Genomic DNA, 18,149 nt, shown 5'->3' on the forward strand with positions numbered 1-18,149 from the left:
TATACCATACCTTTGAAAAGCTGGCATGTTCTTGTCCATTATTTTAAAACATAATTATTGCTTTGGCCTCAGTAAGTGATGCCTCAAGTTTACAAATCACCTGCTAGATGTAATTTAGTAAAAGGCTGCTTGTCCCTTACTTTATGATTCTCTGCCAATAGCCCCTTGCCACTCACTTTTTTTTTTTTTTTTGAGACAGAGTCTCTCTCTGTCGCCCAGGATAGATTGCAGTGGTACGATCTTGGCTCACTGCAACCTCTGCTTCCCGGTTTCAGGCAATTCTCTTGCCTCAGCCTCCTGAGTAGCTGGGACTACAGGCACATGCCAACATGCCCAGCTAATTTTTGTATTTTTAGTAGAGACAGGGTTTCACCATGTTGGCCAGGCTAGTCTTGAACACCTGACCTCAGGCAATCCACCCACCTTGGCTTCCTAAAGTGCTGGGATTGCGGGCATGAGCCACTGTGCCCCGCCTTGCCACTCACTCTTAAGACCTAAGACCTAGCACAGAGGACGGGTCCTAAGAGACCACACGTACCTCTGTCCAAACATCAGCGTGGACTTGGTCTCAGCTTCATTGAAAACAGAAGGAGAACAGCAAATGACAATGGTGGTTCTGCAGTTCCCACCCAAAGAGTCCTGGAGAATCCGAGTCATCTTGCTGTCCCGGTATGGCACGTGTGTTTTCTATTTAGGAAAAGAAAACATATCGGTTTTGGCAGCCCATTCTAAGAAAAACACAGAAGCAAGCAAGTCAGGGATGAAGACACTGAGCTTAGGAACCAAGTAAAACAAGAATTTGTGGCCAGGTCTTTGGATCTTGCCAAAGTTTAGAATGCCCATTCTTTGATCCAGGTCATAGGAAATTAGCATAACCATTCATACTTTTTGGTGGACGGGAACTCCCAGCGAGCAGGCAGCCACAGCCAGGATTCCTGCTGTCCTTTTCCAAACAGTAAAACAAACCACCCTCTGGGGCGTGTGGCAAAGGGACTACGAGGACCCAAAAGGTGGTTTCTCATAATATTATTTAATAGATGGGGGCAGGATCACTTACTGTCCCTTCTGCCAAAGCAGAGATCACATTTCCAAGAGCAGACAAAGACTTATTGATATTTTTAGCTTCGTCGAGAACAGCTCCCTCGGCACCAGTTTTGCTGACCTACCAGAGAGAAAAAAAGCAGTGAGCAGCACAGGACAGCGGAAGCACAAAGTAGAAATTTCCAATTCACACAAGGGCAAAGGGGGACAGCCTCCTGGAAAGCAAGGAAAAATAAGAGCAGAGAAGACCTACAGTGATAAAAAACCATCCTTCTCACATGAGGCTGGGGATTTGGTGTCTACTGCCGTCATTTTCCTCTCAATTAGGTTTTAGTGGAATAGCTGAAATACCTCAAGTGGTGGAGCTGCAGATGCTTCCCCAGGGGACATCCATCCAGGGAAGCCAGGCTCCAGAAGTGCTGTCACCATGGGTAGCTCGGGCCCTGGGAGACCGAGCCGCAGTCCCCATGCCGAAGGGAGCCCGGAGGGAAGCATGAAGAGAAAATGTTGTCCTGAGCCACAGTGAATGGGCATACTGCAAAAAATGTAAGTTACAAGCTCCAAATCCAGGCAGACGCCTAGAGGTGGTAGGGTTGGTTATCCAGACTCTGTTCCTTCCCTACTTATCCCACAGCAAGGAAAAAATGAAAAATATCCAAAAAACAAAAAACTTGGGATAGACATGAAAAGTCTAATGTATATTGCATTGTAAATTTGTCTTTTTTCCTCCGCACCCAAAGGGACCATACGCAGTTCCTCCTCTGCTGTGTTATTGCTGGTAATTTCATCTTGACAGCATTTGCTCTAGGAAGAGGGCAGTTTGCAGATGCTAGAAAAAAGGGGAACTCAACATGATTCATGTCTCTGCTGACTGGACAAATGATGCACGGGGAGCAGCTGCTCTGTCAAGAAAGGAAGTGAGGGAGCAATGTTCAACTATGCAAATTTCAATTGAATATGAAGGAGAAACTCCTGATGACAGAGATGAATTCAGGTCCAGGGGGAGGTTTCTTTCCAAATAGAATAGATTCTCAACTCCCTTGGAATTGTTTGTGTGGCACCTCAGCTTACACATAGAGGAATCATGTAGCTGTTGGGTCACAAATAGTAGCAGTCTATTCACATAGTGTTATTTTAAGATGTCTTCACATAGGAGCATGTTAACGCCACGAAATAGACAAGGCAGGTACCATCTATCACCCTCCTTTGACAGACAGGAAACTGAGCCCCAGAAATGTCAAACTGCCAGCCTAAGGGAAGAACGCCATTCAGGGGAGATGGGAACTAAAGCCCAGAGTTCTCTTCTACAAGATCACACTGACACATTCATAGGGACACATCTAGGGCAAAGGAAAACAGGTGCATGTGAGCAAAAGAAACTACGTGAAAGGCATGATTTTAAAACGCCCCATAAATATCATTAGCAATAACCACTGACACTGTGCAGAGGCAGGCCTCCACTCTGGTCTGCGAGTATTAAGGAATGTTCAGGTGTATTTGGGCTCTAAATAAACAACAATGCTCCATTATTTCCATTCTGTTGTGTGTCTGTTTAACTAAAGTTACAAGTCCATACTAGTAAAATTTCAGATTCCCAACTAGGAATACCCAGATGACTTTCTACTCACAGTTTTACAAATGCATACTAGAGGACAATCCAAGAAACCATTACTTACGTAAATGTTAGTGGCCATAACTCGGCATACGGGAACTCAGTGGTGTAGTGCAGTTAAGAGGGGATCAATCATACAGTTAGGGAGACTGACCAAGCTCCAAGCCTGGCCCTGATGGGGACAATCAGCATGATGTCAGTGATGATGGAGGCCAGAGGGCATTGTGCACATGGGCTTGCTCTGTGATGTTGCTCAAGGGAGGTCAGTGCCTCCAGCCAGGGTGTGGCAGCAGAAGCCTCCACTGGTGCAATGGGAGTGAGATTGGAGATTCTGGGAAGCCTACTGCTCTGGAGTACAGCCCTGGCCAGGGCCTGGGAGGGCATGAGTCAGGGTATCGACAACAAAAGAGAGTCCGGACAAAACCAGAGAACAGTAACTGCTTGTGGCTAAGGCTGATAACAGGCTGCACTGCCTGAGAGAACCAAGGCCTCCCACATGGGACATGGACAGCCCTGGCCTGCTGTTGGGACAACTAAGGAATGCAGGGAGAGCCCCGGGTTCCAGATCTTCCATCAGCAAAACAAACCTGCAGAGGCAGGACTGCCACATTCCCATGGCAAAGCTCGTTCCTGGCCTATTAGAGTCCGGTACAACACGGGATTTTCTCTTTTCTCAGACGTTCATATCCCTCCCACATGTGTGCGGCTGACTCTGCTACAGGCTAAGTCGAATCAACACTTGCCTAACATCATCATCAGGGCCCATCAGGGATAAATCAGAGTTGGCAGGCAAAGCACCTGCCCCTGACACCAATAGGAAATCTCAGGACAGAAAAGGGTTACATGTAATAACACCTTGGCAGAGCCTCAGAAACTTTAAATACTCTTTAAAGCAGGAAAATAGAAGGGCATAAAAATTATACCATTGCACACTGAAGCAAAAAAAGGGGAAAATTATAGATAATACAAATAAAGAACCAATTACCTTTTCACTCCCAGCCAAATCAACCAAATAAAGTTTCCCACTGAGTTTTTTTTCAGTCTCTACATTCTCTTGCTTAATATTTATCAGGAAGATACTGTGACTTCTAGAGCTGTGTTCATTCATGTCTGAAAAGTAAAATAGTTTACTGCTTTACAAAGAACATGTACGTTTAGGTAACAAACCTCATCTAAAAAACATAACAAGTCATGCCTAATAGCTCCATTTCATTGAAGTTAAGTCCAGCCAATTTAAAAAATTATCTGAGAGCCTATTTCTTCTGAAAAACAATGCTCATTCTAGAAACAAAAAAAAATTTAAATATCTTCAAGGAGCAAAGAAATTAAATATCTTAGTCGACAGTTGAAGGTATCAGATTTTCTAGCTCTACCAGAAGCCCCATCTTCTAAGTTCCTACTCCAGCATGACTTTCCCCTTGAAGAATTCACTACTTCCTCCCCTGCCTCACTTTAAATCCCTCAGACTTTATCATGATTAATACATGATGTATTCTATCTTAGTCATGTGTACAAGCCTTGCCTTATCAGTAATATCATAAGCTTTCTTAAGGAAGGATTAAGACTTTCCTAAGGAAGGATTAAAACATACACTTCTATAACCCTATGCTAACTGCATAGAAGGTCTCAAATATTAAATACACTTCATTAGGATGAGGTCCTGGAAATAAAAATCTTTGCAAATCCTCATCTTTGTCTGCCAAGCAGAGACCCCAGCAACCGTCCCATTCAGCCTTCACCAGCAATCATTTCTCAAACCATCTTACTAGATTACATGTAAACAGCCCTGAAGATTCATCTAAAAAAAAAAAACTGTCAGAACTAATAAATGAATTCAGCAAGGGTGTACGATACAAAATCAACATGTAAAAAATCAATTGCATTTCTATATACTAAAAATGAACAACCGCCAAAAAAAAGAGAAAACAACCTTATTTGTAATAACAAAAAAAAAGAATAAAATACTTAGGAATAAACTTAACCAAAGAAAAGAAAGACTTATACACTGAAAACTACAAAATGTCACTGAAAGATATGAGAGAAGACACAAATAAATGGATTAGAAGACTTAATATCATGAAGCTGGCAGTATTACCCAAAGCAATCTACAGATTCAGTGCAATTTCTATCAAAATTTCAACGACATTTTTTGCAGAAGTAGAAAAACCCATCCTAAAATTCATATGAAATCTCAAGGGACTCCAAATAGCCAAAACAATCTTGAAAAATAAGAACAGTGTTGAAGGTCTCACACTTCAACAATATAATGGATTTGGGGGACTTGAGGAGAAGGGTGGAAGTGGGGTGCTGGATAAAAGACTACAAATAATATGCAGTGCATACTGCTCGGGTGATAGGTGCACCAGAATCTCACAAATCACCACTGAAAAACCAAATACCACCTGCACACCAATAACCTATGGAAAAATGAAAAATAACAGTTACTACAAAGCTACAGTAATCAAAACAGTGTGGTATTGACATAAAGACAGACATATAAACTAATGGAACAGAATATAGGGCCCCGAAATAAGCCCTCACATATATGATCAAATAATTTTCAACAAGAGTGTTAAGACTATTTAATGGGGTAAGAACAGTCTTTTCAACAAATAGTGTTGGAAAAACTGGATATCTACATGAAAAAAGTATATTAATGTTGGGCTCTTACCTTAGAGTACATGCAAAAATTAACTCCAAAAGGATCAAATACCTGCACATAAAAACTAAAATTATAGAACTCTTAGAAAAAAACATAGGAGAAAAGCTTCATGACATTGGACTTGGCAATAATTTCTTGGATATGACACCCAAAACACAAGCAACAAAATAAAATTAGATCATCAAAATGTAAAACTTTTATATATCAAAAGACACTCACAATAGGGTCAAAAGGCAATTCCAAGGAACAGAAGAAAATGTTATAAATCATATATCTAATAAGGGATTGATGTCCAGGATACATAGAGAACTCCTACAAGTCAACAACAACAAATTAACCTGACTAAAAAATAAAGACCTTGAATAGACATTCCTCAAAGAAGATATACAAATGGCCTATGAGCACATGAAAAGATGCTCAACATCTCTAATCATTAGGGAAATGCAAATCAAAACCACAACGAAGCAGTACTTCACACCATTTGGATGGCTATAATAAAAAAATAAGAAGAAGAAGAATGGCAAGGATGTGGAGAAATGGAAACTCTGGTATATTGCTGGTAGGAACAGAAAATGGTATCACTGCTATGGAAAATAGTAATAATAGCAAATAGTAGTGGTTCCTCAAAAAATTGAAAGCAGAATTACTATAAGATCCAGAAACTCCACTTCTGCATATATGCCCAAAGGAATTGAAATCAAATCAAACCCAAATGTTTGCACACCTATGTTCATAATAGCATTATTCACAATCGCCAAAATGTGGAAGCCACCCAAGTGTCCACTGATAGTTAAATGAATTTTTTAAATGTTGTATATACATACAATGGAATATTATTCAGCCTTAAAAAGGAAGGACACTTGCTACAACATGGATGAAACCTGAGGACATTATGCTAAGTGAAATAAACAAGTCACAAAAGGTAAACACATTATGATTCCGCTTACATGAGGTACTAGAGCAGTCAAATTCACAGAGACAAAGTAGGTTGGGCAAGAGGAGAATAAAAAGTTAGTGTTTAATGGGTACAGAGCTTTGGCTGGAGAAGATAAAGTTCTAGAGATGGAGGGTAGTGACGTTGCACACAGTGTGAAGGCACTTAATGTAATGTAAATGCATACTTTAAAATGGTTATGGCAAATTCCATGTTATGTGTATTTTGTTACTGTAATAAAAGAAAAACCTTACTGGAATGATAAGAATAATAGCAATTTTTTTTAGACTAGCAGTTCCAAACTAAGGCACCAAAATGGGTTTCAGGTATGCCATAAATAATTTGTGACTAAAAATAGCTTCAGAAACAGAGTGAATAACTTCTTTGTAAATGAGAGATGCTACTACTATAAGAATATCTGCCTTACATTCCTTCATGTATGTGTGTGTTTTAAGCATGAGAAAAAGAAGTGGAGTTTGAACACTATCCAAGTCTAGGCTCACCTATGAAAGTTGCTATATATATGAATATCATCTGATACATTGTGCTCGGATAGAGAAAATGTTGAGAATTACAGGTCTGGACCGCAGAATCAGCGAGCATTGGGTAGAAGAGACTTACAGAGACTAGACCAGTCAGTCAACCAATGTCTGAATCTCTTTTACAACATAACAGTGAACTCACTACTTCTCTAGGCAACAGGCTGCACTTGGGGCAGCTATAAGGGCTGGAGAATTCTCATAGGAGTCGAAATCTGCCTCCCTATCACTCCAACAATCCTGGGTGTTCTAAGCATTGAGATGGAACGGAACAAGCTGATCCTCTTTCTTAGTGTCAGCACCTTCAACCCGGTATGATCTATTACATTGTCCACACACCCTTCTCCAGATTTTTTTCCTCACACAAACTATAAACCCTTAGTTCCATCAGCTTCTGTTCATATGAAGTCACTCTCACTTGTCCACATCCCTGTTAGTAAGATAGATAACTCATCTTTTCACGGACCCGCTGCTGCCTGAATCCCATATGCACTGCTTCCCTGAGATGCAATGAACATACTGAGGAAGAAACTGCAGAGCCAATGAGCCATCTGAATGTGTCTGCTGGTAACACATCGGAAGGCTTTCCCTAAGGCTCCTGGCTCTGCTCTCTGACTTCCTTCTTGCCTTTCTTTTTCTTTTTTACAGAGGGCAGAAATCTAACATGGCTTCTTTCCACGTGTGTGACTGCAACGTATTAAAAAATTTGTTGGTTTGGAATTTTTTTTAATTAACCTGAACAATAACATGATTAAAATAAATAAACTGAGGAGCTTACTCTTTCCCTCCCTTTGGTTGGCTGGTTGTTTATCTTTCCTAATGTGCAGGCTTAGGCCGTTATGGGGGTCCAGGAAGTCTCACCCAACATCTCCAAGACCTCAGAGCCCTGTGGACAGCAGAAGGCACCCTTTCCTATGACTGCCTAGACACACTCGGAGCGCACATACCCTGGCGTCTGTGTCCGCGCACTGCTCTCTAACCACCTTTCCATGCATTCTTTCATTTGTACCTCATCCCCCACCCCACGCGGGCCCCGGTCGGGGGGCAGACATCTGTCTCCCAAACTACAGGGGAGGAAAAGGCACCACTATGCTTACTTGTAACAGCCACGTGTCGGTTTGCTTTGCCTTCATCTATCACATCCATGACTTCCTCGGGGCTCGACACAAACCGCTCAGTGCACCCCTGGAAGAGAATCAGTTCAGGTTCACCATTAAAAGAGCTGAAAAGCAACAATATTTTGAAAGACTGGAACATTTTCCAGTTTATCTCCTAGAGGTGCAGATAAATAGAAAGGCTAAAATATCAATCCAACTTTTCCTCCTTGCCCAGGGCTTGAAATCTACATTAAAGAGAAGTCTGAGCAAGTCCTAGGAAATCTAGAAGTAAACCAAAAAATGAATTGTCAAATTTTCCTAGGTTTTTGAGCACATAGTAATACTCAACAGCAACACTTTAAGAAGATTTAAATCAAAGAAGAAAATCAATGAGAGAAGAAGAAATGGATGAAGTTTTGCTTTGCCTTCTGTCTTTATTTATTTACCATTATGGCCATCGATAATAGACACTTTGAAGCTTCATAAATAATGCTATAATAGGCGTTTCCAACTGCAAAATATAAATAATTGCACTCAATACCAAAGCCCCTTTAAATGTGAATAATATTAAATAATAATGTTTAAATAATAATGTCATAAAGGAAAGGTACAATTGAAGATGGTAAATGTCAATTTTTAAAACCAGATGAATATTAAACTTAAGGAGCCTGATTAAATACCTACATGCTCTTTACAGATAATATTCTGGGCATCTTATATAATAATTATTGTGACAGAGACTGGAAAGAAATTAATTGTATCACCAATCAAGTCTTTCTCATACCTTTACATATGGGACTCTGTTTTTATCTTCATGAACAGCCAAGTTGGTCTTGGATACTATAAGAGATGAGAATGACAGTATGCAAAGAAGAAAAGACAAGTTAAAGACTCCATATTGGAGAAAAAATGGAAGTTTGTTACAAAGGACAGGTAAATCTAATCTCCTTGCAATATGCAAGTTTAAGCCTTGGCTGAGAATGAACATATGTCCTGAAGGCAATAGAGTACTTCTATAAATTTTCATTAACTCCTTAAGCAGAAGTGCGATAAATCATTTCAACCTCCCTGGACTTTTATTGGTTACAGAACAGATAAAGGACAAGCACTGAGGTTACTTACCATCAAGTAAGTCCCTTATTTTGTCCAAGTAGATCTCAAAATAGGAAACCTAGTTAAAAACAAATTGAGTTTGGAATAGACATGCCACAGTATATTTCAAAAATACCATTATTAGTACTTATGAAAGCTTTTCCCATGCATGGCTAAGAAGAGTAAAAAGAGATGTTCAAAGTGAAGACTCAGAATCTGGCCAGCTGTACTGGGATTCTCCTGCTTCCTGCCTGCTCTATGCTTCCCTAAGTGTGGACCACTCTCCACCCCCACATATCACGGCTCCCTTTGGTTGTCATTCAGGTGTTCTTAACATTGTATGCCAGATAGCCATGTACAGGAGGACTCTAGTCTTTACCCTAGATGAGCACCAAGCAAACTAAGAAAACCATCAGTAGGCCTCACTTTATTGTATGATACTGACAGCATCATGAAGGAGGAGGGACTTAATCCAAAAGTTCACATGCAAGAAGCCCGGAGAGGGCAGGGCCAGTGCGTTTGGAACTACAAGAGTTCAGAAAGGTAACTGGGTGAGAGCCGGTGATGGTGGCAGCTCTGGTGCATTCAGGAAAGATCTAAACGAAATGTGACTTGATAAAAGATGGGTAGACCGTGAGAGGAAAGGGAGGCCTTCCCATCAGTCTCAAGGCTGAGCCACAGCACCACCTTCATCAGCATCACCTAAGAACCTGTCTGAACTGCAGAGCCCAGACCCCTACTGCAGTCCTGCTGAATCTGAAGCCTAGAGAACAGGCCTGGGAATCTGGTTCGCAATTCCGCAGGTGATTCTTATGCTGGCTGATGTCTGAGACCTGCTTTAACTAAATACGTGGTCTTAGGGACTCAATTCACACCTAACCAAGACCCTAGGCCTCAACTGTCCCACCTGTCACATGAAGCCATAGGGCTTTACGATGTAAAAAATCTCCCTCTAGGATTCTGTACTCTGTTTACATCTGCTTCTGCCTACCCAATAAACTTTTATCTGGCCTATGTTCATAAATGCTTTTGAAATCTAAACAAGGGAATGGGCAGAAAGGGAAACAGTTGTAAAGTTGTAAAACTGGAATGTGACTACTCAGCGAAACCGCATCCCTACATCCTGGCTCTGGACCAGTCATGGGGAAGCGAAGACTCTAACCCAGTACTAATCCCAGCTCCGACCCAGCCCTCGTCCATTATCTTCAATGTACCTCGGTCTGGAACTGCCTGACTGGAACCATCCCAGCCTGGAATTATCCCAGCTACTCTGAGATGTGGGGTCCTAGCTTGAGCCCTGGATCATCTTTGTAGCTGGGCATCTCTCCTGGTTGCCTGTATCCCTAGCAACATCTGCCTGCGTGAACACCTGTCAGACTCCCCTGTCCCTGAGGCCCGTCTCTCATGGACACACCTATGTGACATTTGAAAGACTCACACCTACAGCTTTCTTTAATCTCTCGTGCTGCCATGCTCCCTGAATCCTTACAGGTCCGTTTAGCCTCCAATCCGGGCATCTCTAACCCAGCCCTTCCTGCAACCAACTCAACCTTGGTTCCGCCCATTCTATTTATTTCAGAATTGTCCGATTTTCATTAAGACTTTTCTAGTATTTTTGAGATCTTAAACAATTGGCCTTATTTCCATAGATTGACTACAGAGAAAATTAATTACATCTAAAACAAAAGGTCACAAAATAGATACTGGCAAATCTGGCAATTAGAATCATGTTCACATTTAATGTAAACAGAAACAGGATTCTGATTTTATTAATTTCTGCTTTTGGTGTGTGTATGTGTGAGGGTAATGATTTTGTTTTTTTGTCATTTCAAATACTTTGTGAGACCAGGCAGAAGAAAAACAAATAGGCCTTGTTTGGCATTAAGAAACAGGATGTTCAGAAATAAAGTTGAAAACCTCTGTGGGACTCATTTTAAGGAGCAGATTTTCAATATTGCCTTGATCAGGCCTCTTTTTCTTGATTTAGCCTCTCACTAGTCAGTTCAAAATACAAAGTAGTCAGCAACTAATTTGCCCATTTATAATTATTATTTATGAAACAAGTAAGCATAACTACAAATGCAACACAGAAGTCTGGACTGTTAAATTCAGCCGTAGAGACTTAGAGTGTTGTTCCTCTCCTCCCCCAACTTCATGTTAGGCCTGTTTTTATCTTAATAAGATTCTAACAAAAGACCCTATTTTGAGGGCAGTAATTGGTTTAACATCTTATTCCAGGATTATCACATAAGAACCCTGCAGTAGTTTAAGCTATTTAAATGCAAACAGCCCTAAAGAAGCACTAAGCTTCTAAATCTTGATCCCATCAAAGCAACAAGCTTCTGTATCCTTAGATATAAAGAACCTTGGCAAGAAGGAGAAGCAGGCTTTAGCCAACAAAAGGAATCCTAAGGAAAAGTGATTTGCTAGATGTAATTTATAATTGGACACACAGTTGTTGCCTTCTTTTTTGTCATTTACAAAAGGTATGCAGTGGTAAGGGGAGAAGTTTATTAGAATTGAAAAGGGATTGCATGTGCAGCTGGTCAGACCTAGGGTCTATTTTTAGCTTTGTCAATAACTTTGTGTTTAAGTTGGGCCTTCTAACTCTGTGTCTTTTTTTTCCCACTCTGTCACCCAGGCTAGAGTGCGGTGGTATAATCTTGGCTCACTGCAACCTCTGCCTCCTAGGTTCAAGTGATGCTCGTGCTTCACCCTCCGGCGTAGCTGGGATTATAGGCACACATCACCATACCTGGCTAACTTTTTTGGTATTCTTTTTGTATTTTTTTTTTGTTGAGACAAGGTTTCACCATGTTGGGCAGGCTGGTCTCAAACTCCTGGTCTCAGGTGATCCACCCACTTCAGCTTCCCAAAGTGATGGGATTACAGGTGTGAGCCACCACGATCAGCCTAACCCTGCATCTTTAAACTTCCCTTTCCTCATCTCTGAACAGATGGGCCTGGTGTGCTAAGATCCCAGCCTGAAGGGGACTCTCTTAGCAGTTCTGCTCAGCTGAGCCTTCTCAGAACTGCCCCTTCACCCTCCACCGTGGGGGACCCCAGACGGCCTGTGCATCCTGGACACAGCTCATTGGGCAAGTGGTGGCACCTGCTGTGGGCTGGGCCAATGAGCCCCTTCCCAAGGGAATTTGGAGTTGGAAACAAGGAAATGGTGGAGCAGCGGCTGCCATGTTGCCAACACCTTCTCCTGCCAAAAATAGAGAAAGATACTCCAGAACAAGAGAAAGAAGTCAAGCAAGAGGGCAGAAAAGCAGGGACTGTAACGGGTGTGGGCTCTTTTGGAGGTGATGACATCCTCAAGAATTAGATAAGGTTCATCATTGTACACTTTTGGAAATACATTAAAAACCATCAAACTACACACTTTAAAAGGATGAATTTTGTGTTATGTGAACAATATCTCAATTGTTTAAAAAGAAAATCAGGGCTTAGATTTCCTGCCCTCCACACTTCATCCCCCACAAAATGTCCACTGTCAGATTCTTACGTTATAACATCTTCTATTTGCTTAAGTAAGTGCCTTTCGGTCACTTGCAAAACAGGTGTTCCAATGAATATACCCTAATACCAAATTTTATTATTGAACAGCCACAGTAAGAGCGTAGAAATACCTTTTTTAATGCAAATTTAAGTCGTATCAGAGGTTCTGGTTTAAAACAAAACCAAAATACAAGGAGGAAGATAAAAAGGAGGAGAATTCCTTTTCCCAGCATTTCTCAGAGTTCTCTGTGACACTCTGCTCCAAACACGTCTGTGACACTCTAAAGGGGAAAATGTGTCTATATTCAAATAAGCAGGGAAATGTAATCTAGTACATGTCCCCTTTACAGAGCACATTAAAACTTGTGATAAACTTAACATTGTTCAAGAAAGCATTTTCCCAGCTCGTTCGGCCTTATAACCCTTTTCCTGCTAGCCAACCATTAATAATACAAGGGACCGTGTTCCACAGAACACATTTTGGGAAATGCTGCCCAAACCCGAACACAAACACTTTCAGTCATATCCACAGAAATCCAGAGGATAAATGGTAGAATTCAGGCAACTATTAAGATGATTTCATCCTAAAGAAGGCTTTCACTTTCATTATCTGAATATTTTAAGCAAACCCACCAGATAACTGTTAGCCTAGGCCACTAATAAAGAGGGCTCTGCTTACCACAGAATGCCATTTAAATTAGTAAGATCATCTTTTATATCTACTTGAAAGGAGGAGGGATAAGAAACTTTACTGGGGCCCAGTGTCTTCTCTGGAGACCAATCAGTAATACGTACCTTTATGTGAAACTCCAGGTTCTCATCCATGGAGTAGATATGGTCAAAGATATCATGGGCAATTCTTGGGATGATCCCCATGAGCTGGGGGTCATGCAGCTTCCCCTAGTGGATGAAAATACAAACACAGACAGTTAAAGGGTGCTGGGAAACATGTGAGAGAGAGGAGGAACCATCTCTGGGCTCCTTAGACAGAATCTGGTGGAGCGGGAAGCACCCACGTGTGTCTGCCAGCTCCCCTGGGCATCTACCTGACTTGCCAACAGACCAGAAGTGGGTGGAATAACTCAATGTGTTTGTCTGTTTATCCAGCAGGGAAACACTTGTTCTGCCAAGTTCTGAGGTCCCACAGTATTGCCTCCAGCTGCCACTCAAAGCAACAAATCAGAGTCTATGTGGTTAGTGTGGTGTGAGGAGGAGGAGGGAAAGGGAATAAGGAGAAGGAATAAGAATATATGGGTTTGGGTTTTGAGTATTTACAAACTGACCCGGGCCTGCAGGTCCAAGTAAGGTAATCTCCTTTAATGAAATCACCTTCAGAACTGATAGACATCATCTCACGAATATCATCATTGCTCCAAAATTTCTAGGAACCTTATTCTGGCAATACTTTCAGTAGCATTTAAGAGATCACTCAAGAAAACATGTTTTATCAATTTCTTTTAAAAATCTATATTTACCAGCCTGAATTGTTCCAAATAATTTTTAGCTGTTTCTAACACCTAAATCTACTTTTAAGATAGTCTCATATTCTTCTTTCCCTCTTTTCTACTTTACTCATTTTATCTAAGGGGGTGGGGATGGATAAATTATTCTATTTGGATAATACTGAATCCATGTTTAAAGTCTAGAATTTGCCACCTCTGAAGACTTTAGAAAAGATGCCATAAGGATCTGACAGCAACTCCTAATGAAGACTTCCAGAAGCATTTAAAGCAACACACAAGCTCCAGAGAGTCTCTGCATAAGCCCACCGTCAAATAAGCACTTAAGTTCTCACATGTGTTAAACAACCCATCAGTGAGCAAGCACACAGTTTGAAGGTTTAAAGTGATCAGTGCCAACAGTACACCCAGAGAATTTTCAAGGTTTTTTTTTTTTTTTTTGAGACAAGGTCTCACTCTGTTGCCCAGGCTGGATTGCAGTGGTGCAGTCTTGGCTGACTGCAACCTCCACTTCCCAGGCTCAAGTGATCCCCCAATCTCACCTCCCTAGTAGCTGGAACTACAGGTGTGCACCACCACACCTGGCTAATTTTTTGTATTTTTTGTAGAGATGAGGTTTTGCCATGTTGCCAGTGCAGATCTCCAACTCCTGAGCTCAAAGTGATCTGCCCCCTTGGCCTCCCAAAGTGCTGGGATTACAGGCATGAGCCACCACATCTAGCAGTCTGGCTTCCAGCAAAGCTCCCTCATCTGGGAAAATGGGTACTCCTCTAGAATGTCCTTATCTATTAAGAGTCTAAATAGTTTGATGTATTGATACTGCTTTTTAGTTTGACTGCATACTTCCTACAGATAGAGATGGCCAGTGCATGTATATTTCTCTCCATTGCTTACAAGATTTAGCATTTATTACATAGAATTATTGTAGAATTTAAATTAAATAGGATATATGAAGTGCTTAGTGACACAGGAAGGGCTCAAATAAACGTTAGTATTATATCACTCAGCTCATAGCAGGTTCTCACGAAGAAGTTGTTGGAGTTTATTTCACCTGAAGAGTCTGAAACACATTTCTATCTCTGACAATTATATATCTTAGGAAAGAAAACAGCGCCAAATGACTGACAATTTCAAATCTTGATAACTTTTAAACTGTATATTCCATCATAAATGTGTAACAAATTAGACAATGGGCCCCACATGCTCTGAACTGTGGAGATCATTGGCAGAAACAATCACTTCCATCTGGTCAAATATCATGACTCCACTCAGCCAATCAAAAGACGTCCTCTACCCCAGCCCTCCAGAGCTTTTTCATAATTCATGATAATCCTTTAGGTTCTCCTCAGTAGCCCACAGCCAGAAAAGGATTGATAATCCAAAAATCATTGATAATTGACTCAAATCTATTTTCCTAGATGCTTTCCCTTTCAATGGATTTATCTCCCCATTGATTCCTGGCTTATACAAGTGCTGATGTCCCTTCGTTTGTCTTTGTCAGAGCAAGAACCAAGGCAGAACCAGAGATGAATCTAGGACACTCTCTACTTTGTGTCTTTCTGAAGTCCTCACCCTAAAATCAGTGTAAGAAAGGTGACTGTTCTCATAATAATGCCTCCCATCCCCACAGGAACAGAAGCGATACTCAAATCTACTGCAGGCGTAGGAGCTGTGCTGCTTGACCTAACTCAGACGCCCAAGAGTGTTAAGGGCTTTATGCGCAGTGAACTGGGCCTGCTGAAACAATCTGCAGGCATGTGTATACAGAGGAGGATATAGGAGCATGTGGAACATGTGTGTGTGCGCGTGTGTGCATGTGTGTGTGCATGTATGTGTGTGTGCATGTGTGTGCGTGTGTGTGTGCATGTGTGTGTGCATGTGTGTGTGCATGTGTGTGTGTGTGTGGTATCAGAGGAGTATATAGATGTGTGATGTGTGTGTGTATGTCTGTGTGTGATATATGTGTGGAGTGTGAGGGGTATGTCTGCTTGTGTGGGGGCATGTGATGGATGTGGAGTATTAACGTGTGTGTGATGTGGGGCATATATGTTTATAAGATGGATGTGGGGTATGTGTGCAGTTATGTGCTATAGCATGAATGTATGAAGTGTGGCAAGTGGGTGGGTGCTTGTGGTGTGTGTGGTATTTTGTGGTGTGTGTGTGTATTGTGTATGTGTGATATGTGGTGTCTGTCTGTGTGATGAATATGGGTTGTGTATGTGTGTATGGGAGTATGTGTGTGTGTTGTGTGTGTGATTTATGTGGGGTGTGTCTGTATGTGTGCATGTGTATGTGGGGGGTGTCTGTGTGCATGGTGTGTGGTCTGTCTGTGTGTGTGTATGTAGGGGGTTTGCTAAACAATGCGTATATTGTGTATGGTGTGTCTGTGTGTGTGTATGTCTCTGTGTGTATAAGGTATGTGGGAGTGAGCTATATAGTGTGTGGTGTGTGGTGTCCATATATATGTGTGTGATGTTTACATCTCTGTATGTTTATGATGTATTAGGGGTCATGTGTGGTATATAGTGTGTGATGTGTGGTGTGTTTGTGGTGTGCACATATCTGTGTATATGTGTATGATGTATGTGGAGGGGTGGTATGCAGTGTGTGGTGTGTCTGTGTGTGTATATGTGTATGATATGTATATGTCTGTGTGTGTATAATGTATGGGAGGTGTGTGTGGCATGTGCTGTGTGGTGTGTCTGTATGTGTGTGACATGTATATCTGTGTGTTTATGATGTATGTGACACCCATATGTGGTTTATAGTGTATGGTGTGAACTGTATGTGGTGTGTATATGTCTGTATGTGTATGATGTATGTAGGAGGGTGCGTGGTATGTGGTATGTCTGTGTATGGTATGTCTGTGTGCATATGTGTGATGCGTATATGTTTGTGTGTGTGTATGATGTATTTGGGGGTGTGGTATACGGTGTGTTATATGTCTGTGTGTATATTGTGTGTGGTGTCTCTGTGTGTGTATATGTGTATGGTGTGCATATGTCTGTGTGTGTATAATGTATGTGGGGGTATGTGGTATATGGTGTGTGTGTGTGTGTGTGTGTGTGTGTGATGTATGTGGGGAGTGTTGTATGTGGTGCTTCTGTGTGTGATGTGTCTGTATGTGTACATGTATGTGGTATGCATGTTGCAGTGTATGTCTACGATGTATGTGGGGGTAGTATGTGGTGCGTGGTATCTCTGTGTGTGTATATGTGTGTGGTGTGTGGTGTGTCTGTGTGTCTTTGTGTGTATATGTGTGTGGTGTGCATATGTCTGTGTGCATGTACAATGTATGTGGGAGTGTATGGTATGTGGTATGTGATGTGTCTGAGTATATATGTGGTGGTGTGTATACATCTGTGTGTATGTGTATGATGCATGTGGGGGGCAGTGTGTGGTGTGTCGTATGTCTGTGTGTGCATTTGTGTATGAGAGAGAGGTCTTCCTTAGAGGTCTTTGCTGCTTCTACACTGACCCTTGCAGATGAGATGCACAGCCCAGACACACAATGCACAGTTGCCCTGGGCAGTTAAGAACTGGGAAAACAGCTGACAGCTATAGAAATTCAGAGACCAGAAACGCCCCAGAGTTCCAGTAACAAAATGGGTAATATGGGATGGCTTCCTTTCAGGACACCAAATCTTGAAGAATGAGTAAATTTAGGGATGGGCAGAGAGGATGTGGGCAGAGAAGGCAAGTGGGAGAACAAAGCACAGGAACTGAGAAAGAACAGTGAACGTATATTTTAGCTGAAGGATCAAAGATGAACTTGATATAACTCGATCAAGACAGTTGCAGGTGGGCAGTAAAAGAAAAAAAAGTAAAGAAAAAAAAAGATGAACTTGAGGAGCAAAGAAATGTGTTGCTTCATCACCTTGTTTCTCCCGGAAAGCAAATAGGAGAAAGATCTTTATAACTGCATCCTGTATAATTCTATCCACAAATTCTATCCACAAAAGATCCATGGAATGTGATCTTTTAGGAGCACGTATGAAAGAAGAAACAAGACCCAGGCCACCAGCCATTGAACAAGACTCTCTTTGTTCCAGCCCCAGATGCCTCCTCGACCTCCCAAGGAGGGCAGAGTTTCCTGAAACACTAAAGACGGGAAAGCCGTCAGCCCGTCAGTACATGAGCACCATGTGCTCAGACAGACTCAGTGGGGCGGCTGGGAAGCCTGCACCATTCAGATGACCTCCAGGCAT

The 18,149-nt window shown here is 41.7% G+C and overlaps 1 protein-coding gene across 1 annotated transcript in view; it reads right to left on the bottom strand.

Moving 5' to 3' along the window:
• Nucleotides 1-18,149, bottom strand: part of KIF5C (kinesin family member 5C) — a 152,171-nt gene that overhangs the window by 73,587 nt on the left and 60,435 nt on the right. The window contains exons 4-10 of the mRNA XM_017523231.2: nt 13,277-13,381; nt 9,008-9,056; nt 8,670-8,725; nt 7,886-7,973; nt 3,639-3,763; nt 1,058-1,162; nt 539-687 (exon numbers count right to left, since the gene is read on the bottom strand). Of these exons, the coding sequence (XP_017378720.1) occupies nt 539-687; nt 1,058-1,162; nt 3,639-3,763; nt 7,886-7,973; nt 8,670-8,725; nt 9,008-9,056; nt 13,277-13,381 (677 nt within the window). The remainder of the gene's footprint in view (nt 1-538; nt 688-1,057; nt 1,163-3,638; nt 3,764-7,885; nt 7,974-8,669; nt 8,726-9,007; nt 9,057-13,276; nt 13,382-18,149) is intronic.

Source organism: Cebus imitator, unplaced genomic scaffold, assembly GCF_001604975.1.
Source record: "Cebus imitator isolate Cc_AM_T3 unplaced genomic scaffold, Cebus_imitator-1.0 Scaffold27, whole genome shotgun sequence".
In the NCBI taxonomy this organism is placed as follows: domain Eukaryota; kingdom Metazoa; phylum Chordata; class Mammalia; order Primates; family Cebidae; genus Cebus; species Cebus imitator.